At 33.2% G+C, this 27,078-nt stretch overlaps 3 protein-coding genes across 4 annotated transcripts; 1 reads left to right on the plus strand and 2 right to left on the minus strand.

Moving 5' to 3' along the window:
* Positions 1-3,384: 3,384 nt before the first annotated feature.
* On the minus strand, positions 3,385-8,385 carry LOC133295829 (putative clathrin assembly protein At5g35200). Of its 2 annotated transcripts, none has more exons than XM_061494687.1 (16): positions 8,248-8,385; positions 7,599-7,720; positions 7,439-7,508; positions 7,163-7,260; positions 6,559-6,700; positions 6,355-6,455; positions 6,042-6,125; positions 5,876-5,926; positions 5,726-5,791; positions 5,581-5,646; positions 5,413-5,493; positions 5,228-5,305; positions 4,845-5,003; positions 4,625-4,700; positions 4,291-4,403; positions 3,385-4,118 (listed from the first exon to the last, which is right to left on the minus strand). In XM_061494687.1, exons 2-16 carry the CDS (start codon positions 7,692-7,694, stop codon positions 3,750-3,752), a joined length of 1,650 nt encoding a protein of 549 aa, XP_061350671.1. In that variant the 5' UTR covers positions 7,695-7,720; positions 8,248-8,385; the 3' UTR covers positions 3,385-3,749. The 2 variants fall into 2 exon arrangements, with proteins under 2 accessions (XP_061350671.1, XP_061350672.1); XM_061494688.1 differs by having other exon boundaries at positions 3,386-4,118; positions 4,291-4,400.
* A 10,811-nt stretch (positions 8,386-19,196) lies between these two features.
* LOC133295828 (protein MAIN-LIKE 2-like) lies at positions 19,197-20,043 on the plus strand. Its single transcript, XM_061494686.1, has 2 exons — positions 19,197-19,439; positions 19,561-20,043. The coding sequence occupies exons 1-2, from the start codon at positions 19,197-19,199 to the stop codon at positions 20,041-20,043; spliced, it is 726 nt and encodes a 241-aa protein (XP_061350670.1).
* A 1,981-nt stretch (positions 20,044-22,024) lies between these two features.
* On the minus strand, positions 22,025-23,149 carry LOC133295830 (uncharacterized). Its single transcript, XM_061494690.1, has 3 exons — positions 22,915-23,149; positions 22,691-22,828; positions 22,025-22,593 (listed from the first exon to the last, which is right to left on the minus strand). Exons 1-3 carry the CDS (start codon positions 23,147-23,149, stop codon positions 22,025-22,027), a joined length of 942 nt encoding a protein of 313 aa, XP_061350674.1.
* Positions 23,150-27,078: the final 3,929 nt, after the last annotated feature.

Consider the following 27,078-nt stretch of genomic DNA (forward strand, 5'->3'; position numbering starts at 1 on the left):
ATGAGAGAGAGATAAAACTTAGAAGGCTTAAAAGTTGAAACTTAGCTTTTTGTGTTGGGATTGTTGTTTGTATTCACTTAAAATTTTTTTTATCACTTCTTTATTTTAAAAGTACTTTTTATAAAAGTTACAGTTGTTTAGATCTTTAAAAAAATATTTGACTTCTGACTTCTGCTTTTTTGTAAAAGCTAAAAATTTTAACTTCTGAAAAAAAGTAAGTTTTTGGCTTTTTTTTATGACTTCTGCTTTTTTTAAAAGCAGGCATCCAAACAGACTTCTTTCGAGAAGTGCTTTTTTTAAAAAAATAATAATAACTTTTGAAGAGAAAAAAAAGTTCATCCAAACGGACTTTATTCTTATGTTACATAAGAAAAAACTTATCTTCTACACACACAAATTTAAAATGGGTCTCACTTTACTTTTTCTCTCTCTTCCCTTAAAAGTGAACCTCACTTATATAAACAAGTCAGTAAGAAATAATTATTATCCCCTACAACATGAGAAAAGTATTACCCTTTTGTGTTTCATTTCAACACAAACTAAATTTAAAGCAGGTTTGTTTTTTGTCATCTCACTACCTGCATACATAAATAGGAAATATTTGAAAATAGTATTCTCATGTTATGAAAATAAAATTATAAGTGAAACCCACAACTAAGAGAAGAGAAAAAAAAAGTAGTGGGACTCACCCATTTTTGTGTGTCTAGAAAAATTATTTCTCTCGTATTATATCCTTACATAAATTAAGTGTGGTCTCAAATTTTAAAAAAAATTCAGGATACGAAATCAAATCTTGTTACGAGATGAAACAGTATCATTTCTACAACGTAACAGACTGATTTCCCTTAAATGAAATTGCGTATAAAAAAATGAAACTCTTTTATTTTTCTTTTTTAAGAAATCCATTATCCCAATTTAACATCTTCCGGCCACTTTATCCTTGAAGTACGATCCAAATGACTAACTCCTTATTTTGAAATAGCAAATGCATTGAATTATGTCAACAAAAAAAAGGATTAGACTAATACTTCACCCGCATTAAAATGAAACTCTTTTTAATAAGAGACAATTTGACCTCTCAAATAACTTTATCTTAAGTTGAAAATGTTGCAATCATGATGATGAAAACAGCGAATCAAATTATATCTTTTAAAAAAAAAATGGACGTTATATAATTACGATGATAATGAAACTTTATAAATAATATGGTACAAAAAATGTTTTTGGGATTACAATCAAAAAGTAAAGTTAATTGAGAAACGATTGACTGATGGAAATTGAAATGATCACCGCAACTGTAAAACTGAGAGCAATGCGTATTAATGTGTCTGTTGTTGACCGCACAACTGCACTTTCATGGTTACTTGCTCTTGTTTGAACCAATGCGTAACCTTTACACTCCTGAGAAATACTATTATCAATTTTTTATACGGGGGAATAGACATCATTATTGAATGTTTATTGCAATCACCATCACCTACATCAAAAGCGTTGTCGTACGACTTACTTGAAAAATACACACTGTATTTCTCCGGTACACTTACTTAAATAAAAACATTAAGAATAATATTTATTACTAATTTCTAATTGTATATGAAGCTCTAAATATTTACCTTTATGTCAAAATTGAATAATGTAGTTGTCATATAAGACTATAATCGCGATGAAAATTATTTTACGTAGAAGAACTTTTTATATTAATTATTTCGAATCAATTTTAATACGGGTTATACGGCCACACAGGCTAGTATTGAACAATTTTAAGAAAATTTGATTTAATGTTTGTTTATAGTTCATTGCCGTTTGATGCTGTGTTTATCTTTTTAATTTATCCTTCAAACAATCACTCTCTACCATAAAAAATCACCTACATATTTTCAACAAAAAATTTGGAATATAACAGAAATATCGACATGTAAAAAAATTATATATTTTTAATGTTTGTTATGTTACAAATAATAATTATTCCAAACGAAGTTTAAAAAAAATAGCATATGGGATTAAACCGTAAACCTAAAACTACTAAAAAAACAATATCTGATTCTGTATATATAACTATAATTATTCATTAACTATTGTTCCCAAAATAAGTTTAAATTCGGTATATTGTTAGTAAGTAGCACATGTTTAAGCTCGACAAAGGGTGTCATGGCTCTCCTAACACTTTTCTAGTTTCATAGAGATACGAAACAATAAATTATTATCTCCCTCAAATGTAAGATAAAAAAAAATGTGATACAACCTTTTATTTATTTATTCATTGCGCACATTCCACTTTTTAATACTTTTAATACAAGATTAAGTGATCGTTAAAATGAAGTATAGGTAGGTAGACTGAGCAAGAAACAATCTTATGGAAAAAATAGAGACTAAAGGGTGAACTCATTTGTCTTGTGAGAAGAAAGTTTAGTTTTGTACCTCGTGGTAATGCTATTTTTCATTGCAGCTAATGAAAATTCTTTGAAAGCGGATTCTATTCTTAAATGGTTTTGGTAATCCATACTGTGGTAAGGATTCTTTACTTCAAATAAACTATCAAACTTGATGATGAAGAAGAAATTTATTGAGAAAACAGGAATACGAAATGGACTAAATTAAAATAATAAAACCTTGATGTGCAAAAGAAGCTAGGCTTAAAAATAAATACTTCAAGGGCTAACTGTGCTAGTTGACAACTTAATATTCATTGTTTTTGCTTTAGTCACTGCCCTCTACCAAGCGTCATTTATGTGCATACAGTTCTATATTTTCCATAAACAGTTGTATCATGAAAGGATTGAGAAATTATAGTATGAAAAGTTGATTTCTTACAGATAAAATGATTGTAAAGATTTTGTTTGCGGCGCCACCACCCCAACACAACATGGCAACATGTGACACTATTGGTTAGTTTTTGTTTGGCTACCTTAACCAAGAAAACGATTAATTGTGTTATAACCATGTGACACTTTTGGTTAGTTTTTTTCTTCATATGTTGTCCGCACATTATTTAACTATAATTCTCACAAGACTTGAACATCCAACGCATCATTTAGCAGGGAAAACAAAATGGAGCATACAGAAACCTAAAATTTTATACGACTTATCATTAGTGTCGCTTGCGTAGTTACAACATCCTAGTCTCCAAGGGAGTATCCCAGTTTGATAAAGAGAAATGAAATTTATTAAGGAAGAACAAGTTACACCTTTATTAGTTTCTAACAAACAAGAAAAAAGCATTGCTAGTTCACAACAACTTCTATAGGATTTTAATTCACCCTTCGAGAAAAAAAATAGTAGTATAAATTAAATACTTGTAGAAACCTCTAACAGAATAACACGTTACACATGGCAATGAAGAAAAAATTGTTCCCACACCAAAAAGACTCAGTTCTCAGTCTTGACTTATTTTCATTGGATGAATGCCGTATAACAATCACATAATGAATATAATTCCCACAATAGATAGGTAATGGCAACTGAAAAACAATATTATTCAAGAACAAATTTCGTGCTAAAGCGTTAACATTAATCAATCAGGGATAAAAGAAATCCTAAGTGGTCTGATTTATCAATTACCTTGTACATAAAAAATCATATATTCAAAACCCTCCCTCCGCTATTTATTCAAAAAGAATTTCACTCTAGCTATCTATGGCACCCTCACAACATATGATACAAGTCTGTCTATTCTTTGTGTCTCCCAATCTCGAATATCCGTGTTTCTTTTTCCTTGAGCATATTAAGGATTTGTTTACCAGAAGTAATGTCTAGATGAGGCCTGTATATGGATTGTATGATTGAACAGGCATACCTGAGCCATAGGGGTGGACAGTGGCTCCATAAGAATTTCCAAAAGGATTTACAGATGGTTGTTGAGGGGCCATCATCATCATTTGCTGCTGCTGCTGCTGATGCTGCTGAAACATGAAAGCTTGCTGCTGGTTGGACATTGATGCCATCTGAACAGAAGGTGGTGCAGCCACTGTATTAGAGGCAAAAAATGGATCATGCATTGTTGGTTGCATCATGGCTCCCACTGGCGCTGGCTCCCATGGATTATAGCTAACATTTTGGTTGTTTCTCCTGAGTGCATCATCATATAGGCTGTCTAGTGTAAGCTTGTCTAAACCTCCAGCCTGATTACCCAATAGATCATCACTCATTATCAGAATAACAAAAGCATGCAAAGGGTTTTCTGTGTCTTTACACAGATGCATACACACATGTTGAGAGATAGATTTGTACTCACAAATTATGTGAGCTTAACAGAATGGTAAATTGAGTTTACTACTGTATAAGAAAGCATACCAGTTTGCTAGCTGCTGCAGCAGTCTCGTTTGAACTAGGAGCCGTGACAAGTGCCAATTCCCATCCTGTAGTTCCATTTGCTTGATTTGAAACAGCAGAAGGTTGTTGATCTGCTGAAACCACCATTAACAAGACATCATATGAATTGACACCAAGACATATGCCTACATCCATTCTAAATATCAAATGGAACATTTTAACCTTTACTGCCACCAAAGTCCACTTCTATGAACCAATTGTTGTTGTTAATTATTTTTTAAGGTTCACAACTGCAGATTAACAAGCTTTTATTCAATGTATTAAACAAAATGGAGGAAAAGGTAAAACAAATTACCGATGGGAACGATTGCTAAAGCCAAGGCATTCTTCTCTTCCAATTCTGAAGCAGCTGGAGCTGGATCCTCCATATTCTAGTTAGCAAGCCAAAAGGAAGAGAATCGTGAGTGCAGCTAAAGCAACATTGTTACAGGTAAGCATTACCAGTGGAGCCAGTCAGCAATCTGAACTACAGCAAAAACCGGGCACAGAAAGAAAAAAGAAAACGTAGTAATTACCAACAGATCAGGTGGTGGTTGTACTGGTGGTGCTTCCACTTTCACAGGTTCAGAAACTGGAGGTGGAGGGGGTGAGGCTGGAAGTTCCTGCTGCACTTCTGGTGTCTTTTTGTATTCAATAGCCAATACTTCTTTTGGAGACGCTTTGTTGTCAGACACCTGCTTTTAATTAAAATGTAAGCATTGGTTTGTAAAATAAATTTTGGAGACGCTTTTCTAAACTGTTAGATAGCCAACAAGATCTTTTCCTGTTTCAGTTTGTGCCTACCATGTCAACTAGATGTGTATTAAATATAAACTTGCTCTTTATGATTGCATCCATAACATAAAGCACAGAAACCACCATATCATAATAAAACAGAGCACTTGATGTTCATCCATACCTGATCCTTGCGAACTATTGATCCCTGGGGAGCATCTCTGACATACTCTTCCATGGCTTGCAGAAATGATGAAGGTGGCTTCATATCATTCAATTAATTCACTTAGTATTATATTTCATTAAAATTATTGAAAAACTGAGCTAAAATGTCATTGGCATAAACAAGCATGATATGATCCAACGGACCTGCTCAACTTTAACAAATTTCTCTCCACGCCCAATATCAAGATTACGGCATACTTCATAAAAGTCTGACAGTCTCTCAGCCTGGATTCATATAAAGAAGGTTTAAACATAACTGTCTGGATAAATAAATTCAAGAATAGAAAAAGAAATTTTTTCCATAAGAGATACCTGCTGCCCAACCCTCCGGTATATATCAAGAGCTTTCAAAGCATCATAGCGTTGCATCTCAAAAAACTGTCACAATAGTCTCATAAATACATAGAAAGTTTTACATCAAGCTTCAAATCCAATGAAGATAGATAACCATACATACCTTATCAACCATATTGACTGTGCCATCACTAATAGCTTGATAAATTTTAATGCTTTCCGAAGCAACCTATTTGCAATATAAATTACGCTCAGAAAGGTGATGAAAGCAAAAATTAACCAAGAATACAATATGTTTAAATAATTGACCTACCATTGACAGTGCTAACTGAATGATAAAGTTATTAACAGCTGCCCCTTGTGGCTGCACCACATAAAAGTTAAAACAAGTTGTAAAGTTTTTTTATTAAAATCAAACCCATTGTGAAATGTTTGGGTAAAACCCCGTCTAACTTGAACAACTTTGATCAAAAGCTTACCTGGCAACCAATAACTCGAAAGAGAAGTTGTTGTAAAGCCGGCAACTGCTCTAGCAATTCTGCAGTATCCAAATCTTTGGTCCTCTGTGACAAAATTCACAATTGGTGAATTTTCCACATTCAAAAGTATGCATATAAGGATGTGATGAGATAGCAATCACAGCTGAGGGCCTTCTTGTATCATATTATTATTGAATAATATTATTTAATAAATAACATTCATATAATTTAACTACTAATGTTGAAGTAAAAATTTGAATTCTTAAACGCTAAGTTAAAAAACAAATGATAAAAGTTTGAAAAAATTACTTACCGGACGATCTGCCTCAATATCATACTTCAACACACGAAAACATTCCAGTCTTTCCTCCAAAAATAATGCATAAGTGCGGACCCATGCAGAATAATCCCATGCTGAGCAAAAAAACAATGAACGACAAATACAAATTCAATAAACGATTAAACATAATAATGAAAATGATATTAAAATTAACGACGGAGAGAACGACAGAGGTACCATTTGGACTGGAATCATCTTTAAAATGAGCCATGTTGAGCATATGACTTCTACTTCTCCCATAATTAATGAGTTCTTCATGAAATGTGGGATCCACTTCCCTCAGAGCACGGTGAATAACAATTAAAGTTTTCAAAGCAACCTAAAGATAAACCACTTGTTAATCAACCAAATAGAAGCAGCACAAACACACACATGTTCCGTGGCGATTTACAACAGACCTACAGAAGTTGCCATGCATGAAATGGTTGCATTTTTTGAATACTATTGATAGAGAAGATTATTAAAAACATGCGGATTTTTGTTAGAAAAGTTATCTGGATATTCTTTTTTGTCCCACTTTTATTTGGCTATAATTCATATGTGATGATCAAGCCACAATCTCCAGAAGTGAGGACACAGAATAATTCATGAATACGACTAACAGATGTAATGTTTCATCAACCTTCGCAATAAATAATATAGGCAAACAGATGAGAAATTCATAAAAGCTCCACATTCCCAGTCCTTGAGTGAATACATTGAAAAAATTTCATGTCCATATAAAAAAGATAAGATGTAATCAGCCATCTTTTACACAAGATCTAAGACATGATGCACAAACCGCCCAGTTATGTGTCCTTGACAATCGCCTGGCCAGAGCATGGATGCAATAGGCAACATCAGCCCTAGGTCTTGTAGCCGAGATTGCTGAAAATATAGCTGCAGAAGAAAGAACAGAAATACTTGGAGTCAAAACCCTAACTCATCCAACATTTTTCCTTCTACAATCTACAAACATGACACAAATATTACAAACATTAAATCGGTAGTACACAGACAACAACAATTATTTTAGTACAAACAATCACAAAGCAAGAGAGATAGAGAGAAAACAAACCTCTTATATGTTTTTCCTTTGCTGGACTTTCAACATGATTCGTGGCTCTAACTATAGCAATGTCCAATTCCTGGAACACAATAAACCCATTGAGTACAAACACAAATTGCGTGATCCAAGAACATCCCATCCAACATATTGTATGTGCATATTATTCTACCTTATAATCACTGTTGACTTTAGCCAATGAAACTGTTGTGGTGTCCTTAAGAGCTCCAAGTGCTTTTCTCAGACTGTTCTGCGTGCCACCTGACATTCTCTTCCTCTCTCAATTACAAAATTCTGTCATAACTCAAAAATTAAGATTTTGATCATTCCCAAATCTCACTCCTTTCATTGTAAAATCAAAAATCCAAACATCAAACACAGTTTTTTTGTTAAATATATTTTATTATTAAAAAAAAGAACAATAATTAAGTGAAAATAATGAATAAATCTTAAATTTAACTTGATAACGTAGGTGTTATATAACTGTATTCAGATCCAACTAAGGAAACAGCCGTCACCGACAACAAAAATAACCCCCAAGTTCTCAATAACATCCATAAACAGACTTCAAAATTAACAATAATAACCGAACAAGCTTCTAAATTTAACCATGAATATGAAGAAGAACTAAGACATAACAACCAAAAACAAGCCATAAAAAAAAAATTGTTAAAGAAAAAATATAAAAGGAACGCATTGTTCAGAAATGTTCAGCAGAGAGAATTTTCCTGTGAGCGAATCAACAAGAAGAAACGCAAGTAGAGGAGTGGCTTCAAAGGCAGAATAGCAAAAGCACGATCTATGGTTAGAACTGGATTTACCTGAAGCTGAAGTTGAATCGAGAAGAGAAAGCAGAAAGAGGAGAGAATGGAAGAAGAGAGAGAGAGAGAGAGAGAGAGACTAGTGTAGCGTGTCTGCGACCAGAGAGAGAGAGAGATAAAAGTCGACAGACAATATGAGCTTGGTTTGGTTGGTCGTCGGCGTCTCTGACGCTATTTTTAATTTTTTATATTAATGTTGTTGTTGGAACAAAATTAAATAAAATTAAAAAATAAAAAGAAACAAAATTAAAAATTAGCACATTTTTCGCCTAATCTCTCTGTGTCAGAAATACGGTATTGTAAGAAGTTGTACTGCTCCATGGTTAAATTGGGATTTGATCCCCTGCCTTTGTCTCTATCTTCTCCATTCTTGGTCTCTTCTGCCACCTCACCGCTTTCGACAACGGCTGGTCCCACATTTTTACAGATTTTTTTTCACTACCAAAAAATTATTAATTAATTTGTATACTGTATTGTTATAACGTATTAAGTATTTAATAACTAAATTAGTGAATATATGTTATTAAATTATTATTTTTGATTTTACGAAAAAAATATTATATTTTTTGTTAATTTTAGTATATAAATTTTGGAATTGATATTTCTTATATTGTAGAAGATAATTTTATCTCTTAACATATATAAAAGTATATGCGTCCATGTGAAAATAAAAAAGAAAAAAATATATATGAATCTCATATAATTTTATATATGTGTAGAAAATAAAATTACTTTATATAAAATAAAAACCATTAATCTCATAATCTTTTTGCAAAAATGTCAACTACCTGATTAAGAAATGAGAAATTTGGGAGGATGGTTGATTGGTTGGTGCTTGTCAACAAGGTTTCAAATTATAGAGATCATGTTCTAGTTCGGATCGAAGGGTAACATTTTCAATCTTTTAATTTATAGAACATAGGATTTTGTATATTTGATTGTTTTGGTACTAAAATTACACGAAAAATGTAATAAATAAATTTTACCTGAGATGAAAAGGCATTAATCTACTTTAAGGCAATAAATTAATTAATGTCTTCATTTGACAGTATTATATATTATTTTTAGGGATGCACATTGAATTCGATTTTTGATGAAAATTGAATCGGTTTTAATAGTTTGATTTTCAAACCAAACTGTTTATAACTTTTTAAAAATGATTTTTATTTTTTCATATATAAAAATTTAAGTGAGACTAGACATCGATATTCCATTAGGGTCACGAAAAATCCTTCAATCTCTTTTGAGAATTTTTGGGAGGAATTACATTTCACCCACCAATAAAAAAAAAAAAAAAAATCTTCACATTGGCCAACAAGATTTGAACACACACCATTATGGGTAAGGATATTCGCGGTTTGGATTTGATTGATTTTGAAGTAAAAATATCCGAACAAATCACCTCGGTTTGATAATTTAATTATTCATTCGGTTTGAATTTTTTTAAAATTTCGATCTAATCCAATCCAATTTTATTTGATTTGGATTAGATCAATTTTCGATTATTCAAAAAGTCTAAATTTCAATCATACAAATCACTAGCCATGTAATCAATTTTATCTTCTACGGCACATTTAAGTTTTTATGTGAAAATTGTATATTTTGAGAAGGCCTATTAATCTGTACGAATAATATCAACATCAACAACACTTTTATCTCAAATTAATTGAGGTCAGTGGTAAATGAACCCAAATGAAAGATACAAAAAGGTTGAAAAAAAGAAACATAAAAGTAAAAATAAAAATAAATAAATAGAATAGTAATAAATATATATATATATATATATATATATATATATATATATAAGTAAAAAAGAAAGGAAAAAGAAGAAGAGGGGGAAATGAAGGGGAAAAGGACTAAAAAGGGACCATCTGGAACATAGGAATAACAACGGGTCTAACCCTCCACCATGCTTATAGTTTTTCTCCATTCTGTTCTAAGGCATACCGTTCGCCAATCTATATCTCACTCCATTAAATCTTGTTTTACTACCTTCCCCAAGTAAGTTTCGGTCTACCTCTACCTTTACCTCTTATTGTGTTGAGCTCTTGGTAACAGATTTTTATTCTTACTGGAGCATTCAGGGGTCTTCTCATTACGTGCCCAAACCACCTCAATCTATGTTCTCTCATCTTCTCAGCCACCGGTAGTACTCTCACCTTTCGTCGAATATCTTCATTTCTTATCTTATCCATCCTCGTATAACCACACATCCACCTTAACTCATCTCTGTTATTCCCATTTTATGCTCATGTTGCTTATATGCTGCCAGCATTCAGCTCCATATAGCATTGCAGGTCTTACTGCTGTTTTAAAGAATTTTCCTTTTAACTTAAGGGAGATTTTGCGGTCACACAAAAACCCATATGCACTGCGTCATTTCATCCACTCTGCTCTGATTCTATGATTTACATCCTCATCAATCTCTCCACCTTTTTGCAAAATGGAGCCCAGGTATTTAAAAGCGTCTTTCTTGGGTACCTCCTGACCACTTAGATGCACGGGGTCTTGGTCTACATCTCTTACCAGAGAAAACTCACACTTCAGATACTCAGTCTTGCTTCGACTTAATGTGAATCATTTAGATTCCAATGTGCTTCTCCACAATTCAAGTTTTCTATTAACACCATTCTTGCTCTCATCAATAAGCACAATATCGTATGCAAAAAGCATACACCATGCACTTCCTCTTGAATATCTTTTGTTAGTTCATTCATAACTAAGGCAAAGAGATAAGGACTTAGGGCCGACCCTTGGTGTACACCTACCGTGATAGGGAAATAACTTGATGTTCCGTTACAAGCTTTCACACATGTAGTAGCCCCATCATACATATCCTTGATTGCCTTTACATACTTTGATGGTACCTTTTTCTTCTCCAGAACCCACCATAAAACTTTTCTTGGAACCCTATCGTATGCTTTCTCAAGGTCTATGAACACCATATGTAAGTCCTTCTTCTTTTCTCGATATCTTTCCATTAGTTGTTGCATCAAGAAAATGGCTTCCATTGTTACAAAAAAAGAAAAAAGAAAATGGCTTCCATGGTACACCTTCCTGGCATAAATTCAAATTGATTTACAGAAACCTTGGTATCTCTCCTCAAGTGATGCTCAATAACCTTCTCCCACAACTTCATAGTATGGCTCATTAGCTTAATACCTCTATAGTTTGAACAATTCTGTATATCTTCCTTGTTTTTGTAGATAGGCACAATCATATTTTTCCTCCATGCATTAGGCATCTTATTAGTTTGGAGAATCTTATTGAAAAGATTGGTCAACCATTTTATTGTCACATGACTGAAAGGTCATGGGTTCGAATCCAGGAAACAGCCTATTTGCAATTATGCAAGGGTAAGGCTGCGTACAAGGATTACCTCCACCCCACACTTGCTAGTCGGGTTTAACCGGGAGTGGATTTTTTGTACGAATAATATAAAATAGAAAAAAAACATAATAAATGTATTAGGGAAAATAGTAATTTTAATATTTATAAATAAAATATTAAAGAAGATACTTGCACCTATTCAAGCTCAAAACATTTATCATGTTAATATTAGAAATCATCCATATTTATTTAGCTGATAATACTATTTTACATATTTATATCCATTTTAATATTAAAATTATGAATGTTGTTGTATACAAAGTCATAAATATAATGTAACAGTTTATAATTTTAATATTCAAAAATAGTAAATACCTTATTATATCCAGGAAGATATTTCCTAATTTAAATAAAATATTTATTCTTTAAAAAAATATTCATCATTAATTAATTATTTATTTAAAAATTTAACAATATAAACATGAAATAAAAATTATGAAATGAAAAATTTTATAGAGCAAATAAGTCACACTAAATTTCAGTGCCCACAAGACGAGACTAACCTCCATTTTGACAATCATTCTATGTGTTTCACACTGACTGCCATGTCTAACTAAATAATTTGATTTCAAAACCTTTTTTAAAAAACCGGTTTTTATGAATCATGAGTCATGACCCATCCATATCCAAAAGAATAAAAAAGTGGTTTGATTTCAAAACTATTTTAAAAAATCAATTTTTATGGATTGGATTTATTTGATTTCTTTTGAACGCCTCCGATTATTCCTACTCTAAACATGATAAATAAATTTTGAAATAATTGTTTTAACAATTCTTTTTATCAGCCGAAAACAAGGTATAGGGTATGAGCTAGCTTAGATTCCTGTTCATATTGTGTTTTAATTAAAGATGGACTTGCGATCCATTTTGTATAACATTTGTGAATTGATCTGATTTATTAATATATTTTAAATCAACTATTTTATGAATTGATCTGATTTATGAATGAAAATATTTGAATGAATATTATAAAATATGAGTTGATTTTATTTTAAAATTCACTTTTATTATTTATTGTGTACAAATACAAATTTACTCAAAAAATTGATTGAATTCTAATAATATCAAATTGATTCTGTTTTAAGTTGACATTTTTCTAATTAATTAAGTCATTCAACCTATTTCAAGAAGTAAATTATTAATATAAGACTAATCCAAATCTATTTTTTATATATTTATGGGTTTATCAATTACCCTACTAATTCGGTTCTCATTCCCGTCCTTATCATTTGAAACAATAGTTATTGATAAAAATGGCCATGCAAAATTGATTTATAATTTAATTTAACCAAGTTAAGAAATCATTCTTTCTTATTTAATACTTAGATATTTATATCCCTTAGTGATCCAAATAATTTTGAAGGACACAAGGACAAGATATTTCCAACAAGTGGCTGTAAAAGGTGTTGACATTTTTTTCGAACTGTGATAACCTTTTTATTAATCACATCAAAGGGATACTTTGAGAACTGGCTGGGCAGTTTCAACTTTCAAGTGGGTATAATTTCCTAAATCAGTAAGTATAGCTTTATGATTACTCTATGGTGACAAAAGCCCTTGTCTTGGTTTAGTAATAGAAATGAAAGGTAAGTTACTTAGAAACAAGAAAACCTCAAAACAGTGTCACCTAGCTAATTAAAGTCCAAAGAGTGAGTTACAAGCAAAAATATCATATCCTCAAATTTGTTGATTACCTGTCATATAAATGATGTTAACAACTTCAAAAAAAAAAATCATTAATTAAGTGGTGGGAAGGCCCCGTAATACGCACACAGTCAATGATTGTCACCATGCATGCACTAAGGTTTATAATTTTTAAACATTAAAATAAAAAAATAAATTTGACCAAGTTTGTTTTTGGTCTCTAAATTCCAAACTTGACCATGGTTGGCTTCTTTTGAAACCCAGAAAAAAGCAAGTTTTTCCTAACTATTCATTATTTCCGACATTAGAGTATTAAATATGGTTTTAATATGAACAATTTTATATCTTCTAATAATTTTTCAGGATAATTATATATTATTGAATATAGTAAATGAAAAACTAAATACTTTTATCATCTCAAAATGTTAAATATATTAGAAAAATAAAGCATTATGAATTTGCCATTTGACTGTTTTGTTAAAGACCAAACCGCCGTTGTTACAATAAAAAAAAAAAGACCAAACCGCCGAAAGATCACAAAGCATTTAAATTTTACGATGGGTTTTTTAAGGTTTCGTTTTTCTTTTACAAAATATTTAGTAAATATAATTTTTTTTAACTATAATCTCTCATGTATATGATCTTTTGACTTCATTGTTAGGTTGAAAAATCGTATTCCTCATCTTAACTATTAACTTTTATATATTTGACAGTTATAATTTATTGAATTATATTTATTATTTAATTATTAATTTCAAATAATTTATAACTACTAGAAACACGAAAATTAATAACTAAGAATCTTATTATTATAATGAAGTCAAATATCACTTTGTATATATTATGTGGAATTAATTTTTATTTGCACATGTGATTGGCGATATAATATTTAAGTTAGTTTTAAGTTAATATAATTTTTTTTTCTTTAGAGTATTTAAAAAAAGAGTAAAACAAATAGTTAAATAAACGTTAAGTTTCAAATATAGATCATAAATGGTTTTATATATTATAAGCAAATACAAATTAAAAATTAAATAAATACTTGTTCAAATTATATAAGATATATGTACAATTTAAATTACTTAAGAATAGTTACAATAATTAAGATTAAAATATGCCTTAATAATCTACATAAAAAAGATATATAAATTTAAAATTACATGTATCATTATTCTTAAATAAAAGATTACGGACAAAAATGGTAGCAGAAGCCCCACTTAAAAAACAGAGTTATGGAGCAATAAAGGCACACTATTTTGTTTACAAAAAAAAAAAAAAAAAGGCACACTATTTTAAAATTGAAACTTTTTGTTTTCCCTATTAAAACGAGACTACGAAGCCAAACTCTTTCATTTCTTTTTTTGAATAAATCTTCGGTGGATTAGATGTATCTAACTGGATACATTTGTTTTTTTCATATTTAGAAAATATTTTACTACTTTTTTAAAAAAAATCTCCCACATTGAAATTTTTTCTCTTTTTGGAAAAAAATGTACCAAATTGGGTATGCACCAAAGATCTGTTTCTTTTTAAAAATAAAAAATAAAAAAATACTGTGGCCACACATTTTGCTTTTAACCAAAGTGGCTTTGGCCAAAAACTTTCAAATTCAGAAAGAGAAATCATTCTTTCTAAAGTCTTGACGTAACAATTTCCAGCATTATTCTGTGTGCTGAGGGTATCAAGGTAACTTGAGGTGACAAGAGTTATTATTGATTATCTAATATTGAATAAATAATTAAAATTAAAATTAAAAATTATTTAAAGGTAATGTAAAAGTTATATTATTTTGACTTTTAATTTTAACTATTTATAAATAATTTAATCATTATAATTTGTTAATCTTATTGTACAATAATAACTCATATTACGTGATATATATTTTTTAGAAACATTTTATTAAATATAAATTTTAATAATATAAGTTTCAAATTATAGTTATTTCTAATTCAAATAATTAAAATATGACATCAACTTACTTTAAAAATTTAAATCTGTTTTTTTCTTAAAAAATATATTATAAAAATAAAATATGTTCAAAATTGAAAAAAAAAATTAAGTCAAGCTAAGAGTATTATTAAGTAATTAGACAATGTAATTTAGGTAAATATTTATTATGATATTATTTTGTACGTTATTTTTAAGCCCACTAGTCTGTGTTTGTATATTGTATTTGTTAAGATATTCCTATCAACTTTAATGGCTTCTGATTTCTGAACCTCCAACCACAATGTTCTGTTCATCAGGAATAACACACCTCCATGCCCTCGTACATGTAACATGTACATCACATGGGATATTTAAGATTCCTTTCACTATTTTAAATAAAAATTAAAGAAGAAAATATTAAAGGTATTGGGTATGGCTCATACTTCGCATATTGATGAGGACTCTTGACTCTTGACTCTTGTTGTCGGGGTCAACAGAAAGGCAACTGGGGTTTCACTCCGAGGTAAGCGGGCGGGGGTCCGGGAGATAGCGCTCTTAGGCCCATAGAGGCTAGGTACTATTGTGGGCCTCTGATTTATTGTAAAAGGTTTTTTTCTAATCCTATTTATATTCTCTTTGTAAATCGAGTAACTTGTCACGAGTGGTGATGAGGTAAATATAATACAGACAAACTGAATGTAACCTAAATTAAATAAATCAAAGAAAATCACTGTATTTATTCTCTCTTTCTATTTTCGTTTGTGATTCATGTGATTCTCAATTTCCAACAAAATCACACCGATCTGTGAGTAATATATATTAAGCTGAATATAGCAAAACGTTATTTACGAAACTTCAAAAATCTAACGAGGCATGCATGTTACATCAAACCTCAAATCAGTTTTTACTTTTATCACTTATATATATATATTAAGCTGAATATAGCAAAACGTTATTTACGAAACTTCAAAAATCTAACGAGGCATGCATGTTACATCAAACCTCAAATCAGTTTATATATATATATATATATATATATATATATATATATATATATATTATATTACTCTCTTTTCACGTAAGGTAACTTATCTCATTTTCTTTCACTTCGATTTTCGCACCCTACTTTTTTCTTCTTTTTCTTTTTTCTTATAATTGTGGGACCCACTCATTTTCTCTCTATCACATAAGATAACTACCTTATGTGGAAGGAGATTAATAAAACCCTATATATATATATATAGTGTTTGTCATTTAAGAGGATGATGTTTTTAGATGAATGTAGTGTGTTTTTTAAATTTTAAATTTTTTCCTCCACTTTTTCTCTCCCATAATTTGTTCTTTTATCTCTTTTAAAAGGATATAAGTGTGTGTCCTTTAAAAGGACACACACTTTTTCATATATATATATATATATATTTAATATAAAGGTATTCCCAGCCATAGTTAAAAATTAATTATCTCAAGGTATAAAAATTATCGAAGTAAATTTTATCTTTATTAACAAAGTTCTTTTTCGTATATACGGTTAGGAATCAAAACCTGTCAATATTATTAAACAACAACTACTATGTATATTATTAATTTAAGGTGATTGATTATCATCCTAACTTTTTTTTCGTAATAATCAATTCGTAATCAATAGTGTTTTTCGAATAAATTAAAGGGTTTGTGTAAAGTTGTCCATCCAATCAATGTGAGACTATATATCTCAACAGTTTGTTTTTTCTAAAGTTACTTTAGATAACTTTATCTAATGTTCATCGAAACGACGTCATTTTGTGACGGAAATCATGGTATTTTTGTAATTTTAATTTATTTCAGAGTTATAATAGTCTTAATTATTCTAATTTTTTAATTTTTTAACCCCAAAATGACGTCGTTTCAATGAACATTAGATAAAGTTGTCTAAAGTAACATAAGAAATTTTTTCCCCTAAATTAAATTAATAATGACAATACAAAGCATTCCTGACAAACTTGAAAGCATATAATATGTGTGTGTGATTATTTTTAAAATCATTATTTCTTTCTCTAATCACCATATATCTATAAGCATCTTTTTTTCGGAATTGTTTTTATCAAAAAGATTGTGTAAAATAGCATTATAATAATAAAAAAGGGCAAAATATGTAATATTAATTTAGATAATTTTGTTTAAAGTTCACCAAAATGATATCGTTTTAGGATTGAAAAATAAAAAAATAGAATAATAAAAATTTGTATAACCTTGAAATAAATTAAAATTATAAATATACTATGATTTCTGCCCAAAACGACGTCGTTTCAGTGAATATTAGACAAAATTATCTAAAGTAACTTTACAAAAAAACAAAACCTAAAAAAAGTTAGGTTTCAATCAACTAAAAAAATTACGTTTCCGTCGGATGATGAAAAGTTATACAAAATTTTTAACTTTTTTTAATTAAATTTTTTATCGATATTTAATAGTCAGGCCAATTATTCCAAAGGTCATACAAAAATATTACCTGACGAAGCATTTATTGTTTTTTAATAAATATTATATTTATGATTATACTCAGTGAAATGAGGTTAATTGCAATGTAGGGCTATCCTATTCCCAATAACATTAAAAGTTGGTGGTAAAGTTCTTACCTACTTAAAAAAATTTCACTTAAATGAACATATTTTATCTTTATTAAAATCTGAATAAACAGCAAATATTTTGTTTAGTTACAGGTCACCAGAGTCGGTGGGATGTGCAGCTAATATGTGTTGGATGCAAAGCGGCATTTGGTTGTTCATGTGTCAACAATTAGCCACGTGAACATGAACTTCTAATATTGACAATTCAAAACCTTGTTTTTGCCTTATAAATTAAAAACAATAATAATAATTATTATTATATGTCATGTTTTAATTAGTATTACTCTAGGGCCAAAGTTCCTTAGTTTTTTTATATCGAAAGATTACTGTATTCTTTATAGTGGAATAAATTGCTGAACAAAATTTCTTTAACATTGGGATGAATCCATGCCATTACGAGAATGTCGAATGCCATAAGTTTCGTCTTTTTCTGAAATTTGCTTGCTATGTATGGTTTTCTGTTCCATTATCTGATTCTGAAATCTACTGTCACAAGTTGTAGTAGGACTTCTCTGCAGAGAAAATGGTTAAAGTTATATTGTAGGGAAAAAAAATTATTTATTGCAATTTAATTAAATAATTATGCATTTATTACAGTTTGGGAAGTATTTACAGATCTATTGCACAATGTGACGCCCCATTGAGGCGTCTCTCATGAAGGAGAAGACGCCTCAATGGAGCGTCACATGTGACGCCCAAAAGGGGCGTCACATTGTACAATAGTATAAATACTCCCACTTTCCTTTTCACTCCTCACTCATTCACCACTCTCTAACCACGGTTCGTAGCGAAGCTCTGCTGACTTAGGTAAGCTCGTAATACCTCCAATGTATACGTTTAAATTACGGTGCTAGTTAGCAATACATGTTGTTAGGATTGATCGTATATTAGAGACTTAGAACATTAGGATAGTCACTTATAAATCTTGTGCAATGCTATGAATGTTGTAATGATACTTCTATTTTTATGTTTCGTAGTTAGTATTATTAATATTTAATTATGCATTAAGATCTAGCGTATTAATTAGTTAATTGGAAAATAGTGATAGCGACTTTGTAAATTTTGTATGTATGATGTTATTAATGTGGGAGATGCGTCATAATTAGTACATATTTATGAAGTTATTAGTGACCTAAGGTTAAGTTTTCAGTAAGTATAACATTAATTTTGTCCAATGTTTTTTTTATTATTTAATTACAAATAAATGACTGTACTACGTATTAACATTATCATATTAATTTCGAATCTAGTAAGTTAAATGACGCATATGCTTAAATTTTTTGATAATAAATTATGGCATTGCTAAATTAATTTGTAAATAAAATGGGGCATTACATGTGATTAATTTAAATGTTGTTTTATATTATATAGTTGAGGGTAATGACTGAGTTATCATCTTCATCGGGTTCTGCATCGGATGTAGAGCCTACCGATCCCAGCATGTACATCATACCTGGGCCGTACAGATGGGAGGTCCTTCGTAAGAGGACGCAGCGTGCTCATATTTCACAGCGAGTGTGGAATACGGAGCATGTCAGAAAAATAAAGACCAGGTGTGGGAAGCCATCTGGGGGGCCACCTACCGGCGTTATCCCAGAGGTAGTCGCAGACTACCTGACACAGGTTGGATTCATACATGTTGCCCGGATGTGACATATTCAGGTATGCAATTTACGTTGTTTTGTATTTATGTAATTATTCAATACCATAAATTAACATGCTCTAAATGCATATTTTATCACAGATCGATGCCCCTTTAATTAGTGCTCTGGTGGAGAGGTGGAGACCAGAGACACATATTTTCCACATGACACAAGGTGAGATGATTATCACCTTGCAAGATGTGGCAGGCATATTGGGCTTGCCTACTGACGGGGACGTCGTCACCGGATCCACCTCTGAGGATTTGCCCGCTGCTTGTGGGGCTGTATTTGGGGCGGTTCCACAGCCAAATGAGTTCCATAATTCAGGCGACTTGCGTATCTCATACATAGATCGGTTATATACTCGGTGGACTGATCATTCTGGGGATCATGATGTCGAGATCTATTTCATAAAGGAGCACATTGCCAGGATGTTGGGTTCTTGGTTGCTGGCGGACAAGTCTGGAGGCAGCAATTTCGGTTGTCGGCTAGTCCCGATGCTTGGGGAGGATTTCATGATATTTGCCAATACAGCTGGGGATCTGCGGTTCTGTCACACCTTTTCAGGAATTTGTGTGAATTGACAGATGTCGGTCGATCTGACATGGGTGGTTGACATATTCTCCTTCAGATCTGGGCATGGATAAGATTCCCACCCATTGCTCCGCCGCTTCCTCCTCATCCAGAGCCGGACACGCATTATGGATGCCGGTATGCTTAGTTAAACATATTAAATTTCGCTAATGATTTATCATATATACTATCTGTATACTTCTTGATTATGATTCCTGATGTATGTTTCTGATGACAAGTTTAATACAGTGGCAAAGTTTAAACCTCATGAGGTCACTCATTATCGGGCTACATTGGATACACTTTGTAGAGATGAGGTAAGATGGTCCTTACTTAGTTTGTTGTATATTAATTTGTAACTCCTTATATTCAAATTTCATTTTATGTGTAGGTGGTCTGGCAACCATATATCAATTATCAGTGGCTGGACGTGACTGACCACCAGCAGTACCTCTGGCTTGCTATCAGTCCCCTTATTTACTTCCACACCGTAGAGGCATGTCAGCCGGATAGGTGCATGCGGCAGTTTGGACTGGATCAACCCATCCCGGATCCGAGCAGAAAGTTGAGAGGGATACATGATCATACTCAACGGGGGAAGGTTAAAGAGAATTGAAGGCGTAAGCTAAGTCCGTGGATTGCGAGATGGCAGGCCAGACACCATCATATTGTTGTGCCCCCTCTATTGCTAGGGTTGATGTCACCTAATCATGCGTACTTGGAGTGGTACAGAGCCAGGGGAAAGAGATACATCTCTCGGAGGGCAGCAAAGTTGGGACGAATTGTGAGTTTGTAAAATTTGTGCACACATTCATATTTAAACTTAAATTATGACATTGCTAACACATTTTGTTATACAGATTGACGGTTTACAGATGTTGTATCATGCCATATCTGCGGAGGAGTTTTCTCGAGTCGGCATTGAGTATATTCATGAGGAGATTGGCAAGCTTATTGGTATCTTTCGTGAGAATTCACGAGTTGATGAGCCTGGACCGAAGGCACCACCAGTCCAGACACAGCCAGATCCGCAGTTGTCCCTGGATGTTCCCCGTAACCGAATTGAGGGACGTGGATTAGGACGTACCTGTGAGCGAGTTGCTGCTGCCCCTGTCCCGATTATGGCACTGAGACCAGTGGTCGAGACGCAGGGATGGTTCAGACCACCAGTCATTGGGACTACATACGAGTCACAACCGATGTATCATCCCGGATCGCAGTATGAGGCAGGTCCTAGTCAGGCGGCGTCTAAGCATCCATACATGGACACATAGGAGCCAGTTTTTCAGGCTAGTCCCATGGCTATGGCAGGGGCGGATGCGACATCCTCGCAGGCTGAGTTCCAGGAGTATTCACAGGGACTTGATGCTGATGTTCCCCATTGGTCTGAGCAAGATACCGAGGAGATGTATCGCACCCTAGGCCTTGTCACAGAGAGCCATGACAGTGGGGAGACTCTAGCAACTGATTCCCACAGTCATGGATACACGTCATTTGAGGTGTATGGCAGTAGTGCAGGATATGTTTATCCACATTATCCAGGCCATTCTTCAGATATTGGGGGCAGGGACCAGCAGATGATTTCATGCGTGCGGCGATGGATGACTTCCAGACTCCACCACCACAGGCACCTCAGGGAGACCCAGTTTGGGACAGACGTATACTTCCAGATAGGGATGCACGACATAGGCCATGGCCACCTTGGTCGTAGTTTCATTGCCATTTAAGGCATTTTTTGTATTAGGGTTTAGACTTTATCATATTATATTATTTTGTGGACGGTACATTATTATATTATTTGGACTACTTACTATGCTTTAGTATTTATTTGGACTGTACATTTATGTTGGCATTTATGTTATGGTAAATGATCAAGACAGTTAATAGCTTGAGAATAAAAACATACATAATGGAAAGGATAAACTCCAACATAATGGACATTACAATTCAAGCAATAAAATAACCAATAACAGAAATAAATTACTAAGTATCTCAGTCGTTTCTCCCACGATTTGGACAACCTCGACGATTATGGCCGCGTTCCTTGCAAAGTCCACACCTGATACGGCTTTGACTTGTCTCAACTTCGTCCATCTCGTTGCGGATGCGAGTTGACTTTGGACGACCTTTTGCACGCAACATAGTGGCATCGAGAATAATCTTTGGACCATTAATTTCAGGTATTGCTTCCTCGTTTCCGATTGGCTCCCACGGAAACGAATAAGCCTCGACCAAGTTAGTAGCCAAGAAGACATCGTCTACGTACGTGAACGCACTCTGCCTAACAATTAAGGCAGCAGCAACGACGTGATTACACGGATACTTAAAGGCCTTAAACTTTCCACACTGACAGAATCTCTGTGGGAGATTGATAGAATATGAACGCTCCCAACCTGCGTCAACCTCGAAGACAGTATGTTCCACATTGTATGCACGAACGTGATGGCCTGTTGCATCTACCTGGTTCTTCTTGACCAATTCAACAATTTTTGCAGTGACGGTGAGCTGATTCAAGTTGTGCAACGACATTTGTTCCTCTCTCAACAAAATAATGAACCAACCTGCTATATGTATGCTTAACCAATGCAGTTATAGGCATATTTCTGGCCCCCTTCAAGACCCTATTGATAGATTCTGCCAAATTTGTTGTCATATGACCGTACCTCCGTCCTTCAATATCGTAGGCTCGCGACCACTTTTCCTTAGGAATCGCATCAATCCACTCAGCAATTTGAGGACTACTTTCACGGAAGCTCGCAAGATTCCTTTCAAAATCAACCATGGCCAGAGTATAACCTGCACATAATGGACATCCACGAATTAAACATAAATTGATAAACATAATGGAATGACATAAATATGCATTGTGTCAATGAGTATACCTAAATTCTTTAACATCCGCTTCAAACCTTCATTCCGAAACTTTTGATTGAAGTTGCTTGCAATATGACGAATACAAAATACGTGATATGCATTTGGTGGCTGCCAATTAGGATTATTCTCCACAACATATGTTTGACATGTCAGTAACATGAGCACGAATATTAACAAGAAAATAGTTCCATGCATCCAAGGTCTCGCCTCCAACGATGGCAAAAGCAATCGGTAAACATTCATCATTACCATCTTGGGCTGTGGCCACCAACAATTTGCCTTTGTACTTCCCATATGAATGTGTTCCATCAATTTGTATGACGGGTTTGGAAAATTTGAATGCCTCACAACACTATCTAAACGTCCGAAATATGCGATGAAACACCTTTTTTCCAGTAACTAAGCTCTGCTCTGCATAAAGATAATTTGTTTTGATATTATAAAATGAACCTGGAGAAAAGCGAAGCATGTATTCGCACCACCTTGGCAAAAAAGCATACGATTCCTCCCAATCACCGTACATAATTGCCATCGATTTCTGCTTCGCATACCACGCCTTTCTGTAAGAAACTTTAAGGCCATATTTAGAGGTTGTCCTTTCTTGCACCAAAGAGATTGACACAGATAGTTCTTCCTTTATCATTCCTGCATTGAAGAGGACCCATATATCGATAACATGGAACAAATTAATTACACAGCAGTACGTAAACGTTGACATGTCATTACAGTAAATAAATACGTACCTATGACGAGATCTGCAATAACGTCCGCATCGAGTTGTCTATGTCCCTGGGAAATGTGCTCATTCAAACAATTGTGATCTCCACCCCATCTCGTAATCTTCCAATTTTCACCAAACACTGGTTTCACAGCCCTAACGCGCCATGGGAAACCCTTATCATACGCACAACATTTCATGGATAACTTTGCAGGCGTGCTCTCAATTACAATTGCTTCTTGATGCTCCCTAATGAGAGGTGCTTAAGTGCCATTTGGACATCTTTTTTTTTGCAAATTCTTGATTGACAAATAACTTGTCACCTAGTTGCCACGGACCTTGTATCGAACCCGATCCTGAGACCGTACCATTAGTGCAAGATTCTTGTTCACTCCGATAACTCCAATCAATGTAGGAATAATGCGGAATTCCTTCCCAAAAAGGAATAACAGCTTCGTCACCTGCAACTGCGGATTGTAACTTTTTAATACAAACTTCCTAATTCAGGTATTAAATCAGGTATCTACTCAACTATATACACATTATTTCAATTACCTTCATGATGAATACCTAATGGGGCAGACGCAACGTCATGCAACTGCGGCATTTGCGCGACCAGTGGTTGATGGAATATTGGGATTTAAGACGCACCTATGTCGACACCTTCATCTCCTTCGGAAGCACTAGCATCCTCCACCAGAAGACGTTCTTCCATTGCGATATTTTCATCATCATCGTCGTCGTCGTCGTCGTGCATTTCCCAAGTCGGATCATTTTCATCTCCCTCAGAAATAGTTACCAACTGGAGACGCATGAGCGGCAGACAAAGATGGAAGACAGGGAGAATTTAAATCAACTGACCTCACCGGTAAGGGAACATTCTCGGTTGCGGTGATGTCGACATACAACTCCAGAAAATCTGTCTTTGACTGGTTGAAAAATTCTTCCATTGTCATCTCTAGGTCTTCATCGTCAACCACTTGCAAACTAATGTATTTATCACATTGCCATAACCTTGTCGTGATCTGAGTGATACATTGGTTGCCTTGAAGACTTAACTTCTGCCGAATTCTCTGATGCAGTTCGCCAATGGTTGCGTTGCGTTGGATACGTGTCGGCCTTTTTTCACTTTCAAACATGACACCTCGTCGACCTTCTACCTTCCTATCATTGTAATATAACACAACACGAACAGAATCAGGACGTAAGCTCATTCTTAAATAGTAGAAATAAAATTCAAATACTAAATTAAAGGGAATAAATATGAAGAGTGAGAGAAGAAGAGGTGTGAAGAGAGAGAAGAGGTGTAAAGAGTGAATGGGGGTGGGGGATTATATAAATAGATCTGTAAAAATTTTAAAAACTGTCATATTTGCGTAATTATTTAATTAAATTGTAATAAATAAATTTTTTTCCCCTATATTGTACTCTAAAATATTGTGTATCTTGATGTGTTAAAATTAAAGGAGGTTAATAGTAAAATACTTGAAGAATATATTTGTTAGTTTGAAAACTGTACATTTTTAAAAGAAATATTACGTAGATAATGTTACTGAATGATTTTAAATAATGAGCATAAACTCATTTTAGTGCAAGCTTGAAAAGTTTTAAAGTAAAAACTAGAGAGAGAAAAGAGAGTGCAAAAGCTAGAATAAAGTATAAAATAATAGAGAGAGAAGATAAAATAATGTATTATTAATTCAGAATAGGATCGACCTCCAGTGGTTTTCTCCATTTCAATTTGTGCCAAAAGATCATTTGATATTTTACCCAACTTTTACAAATTGTCTTATATCAAAAGAAAGACAAACGCTTTCCAAAATTCAACGATCCTACAAAAATGGAGTCAATTGCTTCGTGAAAATATCTTGCTCGTGAGAGAGTCCAAAGTAAAGACTTATTCTTGTTCAAATTTAGGTGGCTATAACGACTAATAGCCTGCTTGTTTTGCAGGTTTTAAAATTGATTTTGATATCAGAAATTTTTTAAAATTTTTTGATAAATAAAATCAACTCTAGATATAAAACTCATAATTTTTTTAAGAGTAAATACCATTTTTCGTCCCTGGAAATATTTGCGAAGCACAATTTAGTCCCTCGGTTTAAAAAAGTCACATTTCAGTGTTTCATCTTTGAAAAAAAGGGCCACGTTCGTCCTTCCGTTAGTTGGCATCTAACGGCCCAACTAACGGTGCACACGTGGACCATTACTTTGCTGAGTCACTGTTAAGTATGCCAGCTTGAAAGTAAAACGACGTCGTTTTGAAGGTGCCTTATGTCTTGTTGGAGTTTTGAACAGCTGAAGGTCCTATTTGGTCCCTGACAAATTTATCGAGGCCCTATTTGGTCCTTAACACTAAAAAATCACCATTGTAGCAAACCTTTCAAACCACCATTGCAGCAAACCAAGGCTTATGCTATTGGCAAGGCTTATGCTATTCGATCAGATTTCTCATTGGCCAAGCCTTATGCTCTGATTCAATAAAAAATGATGATGAAAAAATGAAACTAAAGTCGAATAGAGTATTTGGTGAAGGAGAACTGCATTTCATCGCAGGAAAATCACATTGACTCAAATTATTGTACTTTTTCGTTAATGATTTGAACATCACAATCCACCACTAGCTGTTTGCGTCCAGAGAGGACGGGGAGCTCATCATATCGTGTACTCAACTTGCTCAAGTTTTGCATTGGCTGTGTAATAATGACAATAATATAAGAACCCACAATGAAACTTTTTTCCTCTATGAAGCAATATATTGTTTCATGCATCAGGGTTTAATTACAAAGGTTTCACTCTTACGACCTTTTAGAGGTATCACTTCTAACGGAGTTCCTTGCAATTGCAAACAATGCATTAAATGAAAAGGGAAGAATGAGTTCTTTTTTCTTTTCTTTTCTTTTTTCATGTGTTCTCCTTTTTCATTAGACAACACTTTTATTGTTACTCAAGACAATTGCCATGATTTTGGAAAGTGGTATTTTGTAAAAAAGAATGGTAAAAGTTAATTATTTATTATTTTTTTCATAGATCGTTGCATCTGTTATCATCATTACAAAGCTTGAACATCCATGAAATTTGTGGGATTGTTTGCCTTGTGTTTTAGTTCTGTGCCAATATTATTGATGGTTGCTTGGATATATGAAGTATGAACTAGATATTAGATTGATACTTGAACAAGATTGTATATATTAAGGTACATAGACTGGACAGAGACTGCTCTGGCATTCTGGTGATGGGAAGGACACAGACAAGTGCTGCAGTTTTGCATTCCATCTTCCGCGAGAAAACTTCCAGGGCGTCAGATGATGTGAGTGATAATTGTACTTTTTCATCAAATGCTTCATGCTGGCTGACCTGGATGATATAACCTCCAGAGCATTGGTCTATTATGGTCACAATCTCAAGTTGCTATATCTGTTTCATTTTTTTCTGACCTTGTTCCATTTGATCC

This window comes from Gastrolobium bilobum, unplaced genomic scaffold, assembly GCF_033153095.1.
Source record: "Gastrolobium bilobum isolate Gb01-03AN ecotype WA unplaced genomic scaffold, APGP_CSIRO_Gbil_v1 utg2195, whole genome shotgun sequence".
NCBI classification, from domain to species: domain Eukaryota; kingdom Viridiplantae; phylum Streptophyta; class Magnoliopsida; order Fabales; family Fabaceae; genus Gastrolobium; species Gastrolobium bilobum.

What these genes read in the sequence shown, in the direction of transcription:
- LOC133295829 (XM_061494687.1), bottom strand. Translation starts at nt 7,694, where the DNA reads ATGTCAGGTGGCACGCAGAACAGTCTGAGAAAAGCACTTGGAGCTCTT. An exon ending in ACCGGAGGGTTGGGCAGCAG is followed by an intron (nt 5,494 to 5,580) that starts GTATCTCTTATG and finishes ATATGAATCCAG; the next exon opens with GCTGAGAGACTGTCAGACTT. An exon ending in AATTTGTTAAAGTTGAGCAG is followed by an intron (nt 5,306 to 5,412) that starts GTCCGTTGGATC and finishes AATGATATGAAG; the next exon opens with CCACCTTCATCATTTCTGCA.
- LOC133295828 (XM_061494686.1), top strand. Translation starts at nt 19,197, where the DNA reads ATGACTGAGTTATCATCTTCATCGGGTTCTGCATCGGATGTAGAGCCT. An exon ending in TCGCAGACTACCTGACACAG is followed by an intron (nt 19,440 to 19,560) that starts GTTGGATTCATA and finishes ATTTTATCACAG; the next exon opens with ATCGATGCCCCTTTAATTAG.
- LOC133295830 (XM_061494690.1), bottom strand. Translation starts at nt 23,149, where the DNA reads ATGAATGTTTACCGATTGCTTTTGCCATCGTTGGAGGCGAGACCTTGG. An exon ending in GCGGATGTTAAAGAATTTAG is followed by an intron (nt 22,829 to 22,914) that starts GTATACTCATTG and finishes CATTATGTGCAG; the next exon opens with GTTATACTCTGGCCATGGTT. An exon ending in TATTGAAGGACGGAGGTACG is followed by an intron (nt 22,594 to 22,690) that starts GTCATATGACAA and finishes TACATATAGCAG; the next exon opens with GTTGGTTCATTATTTTGTTG.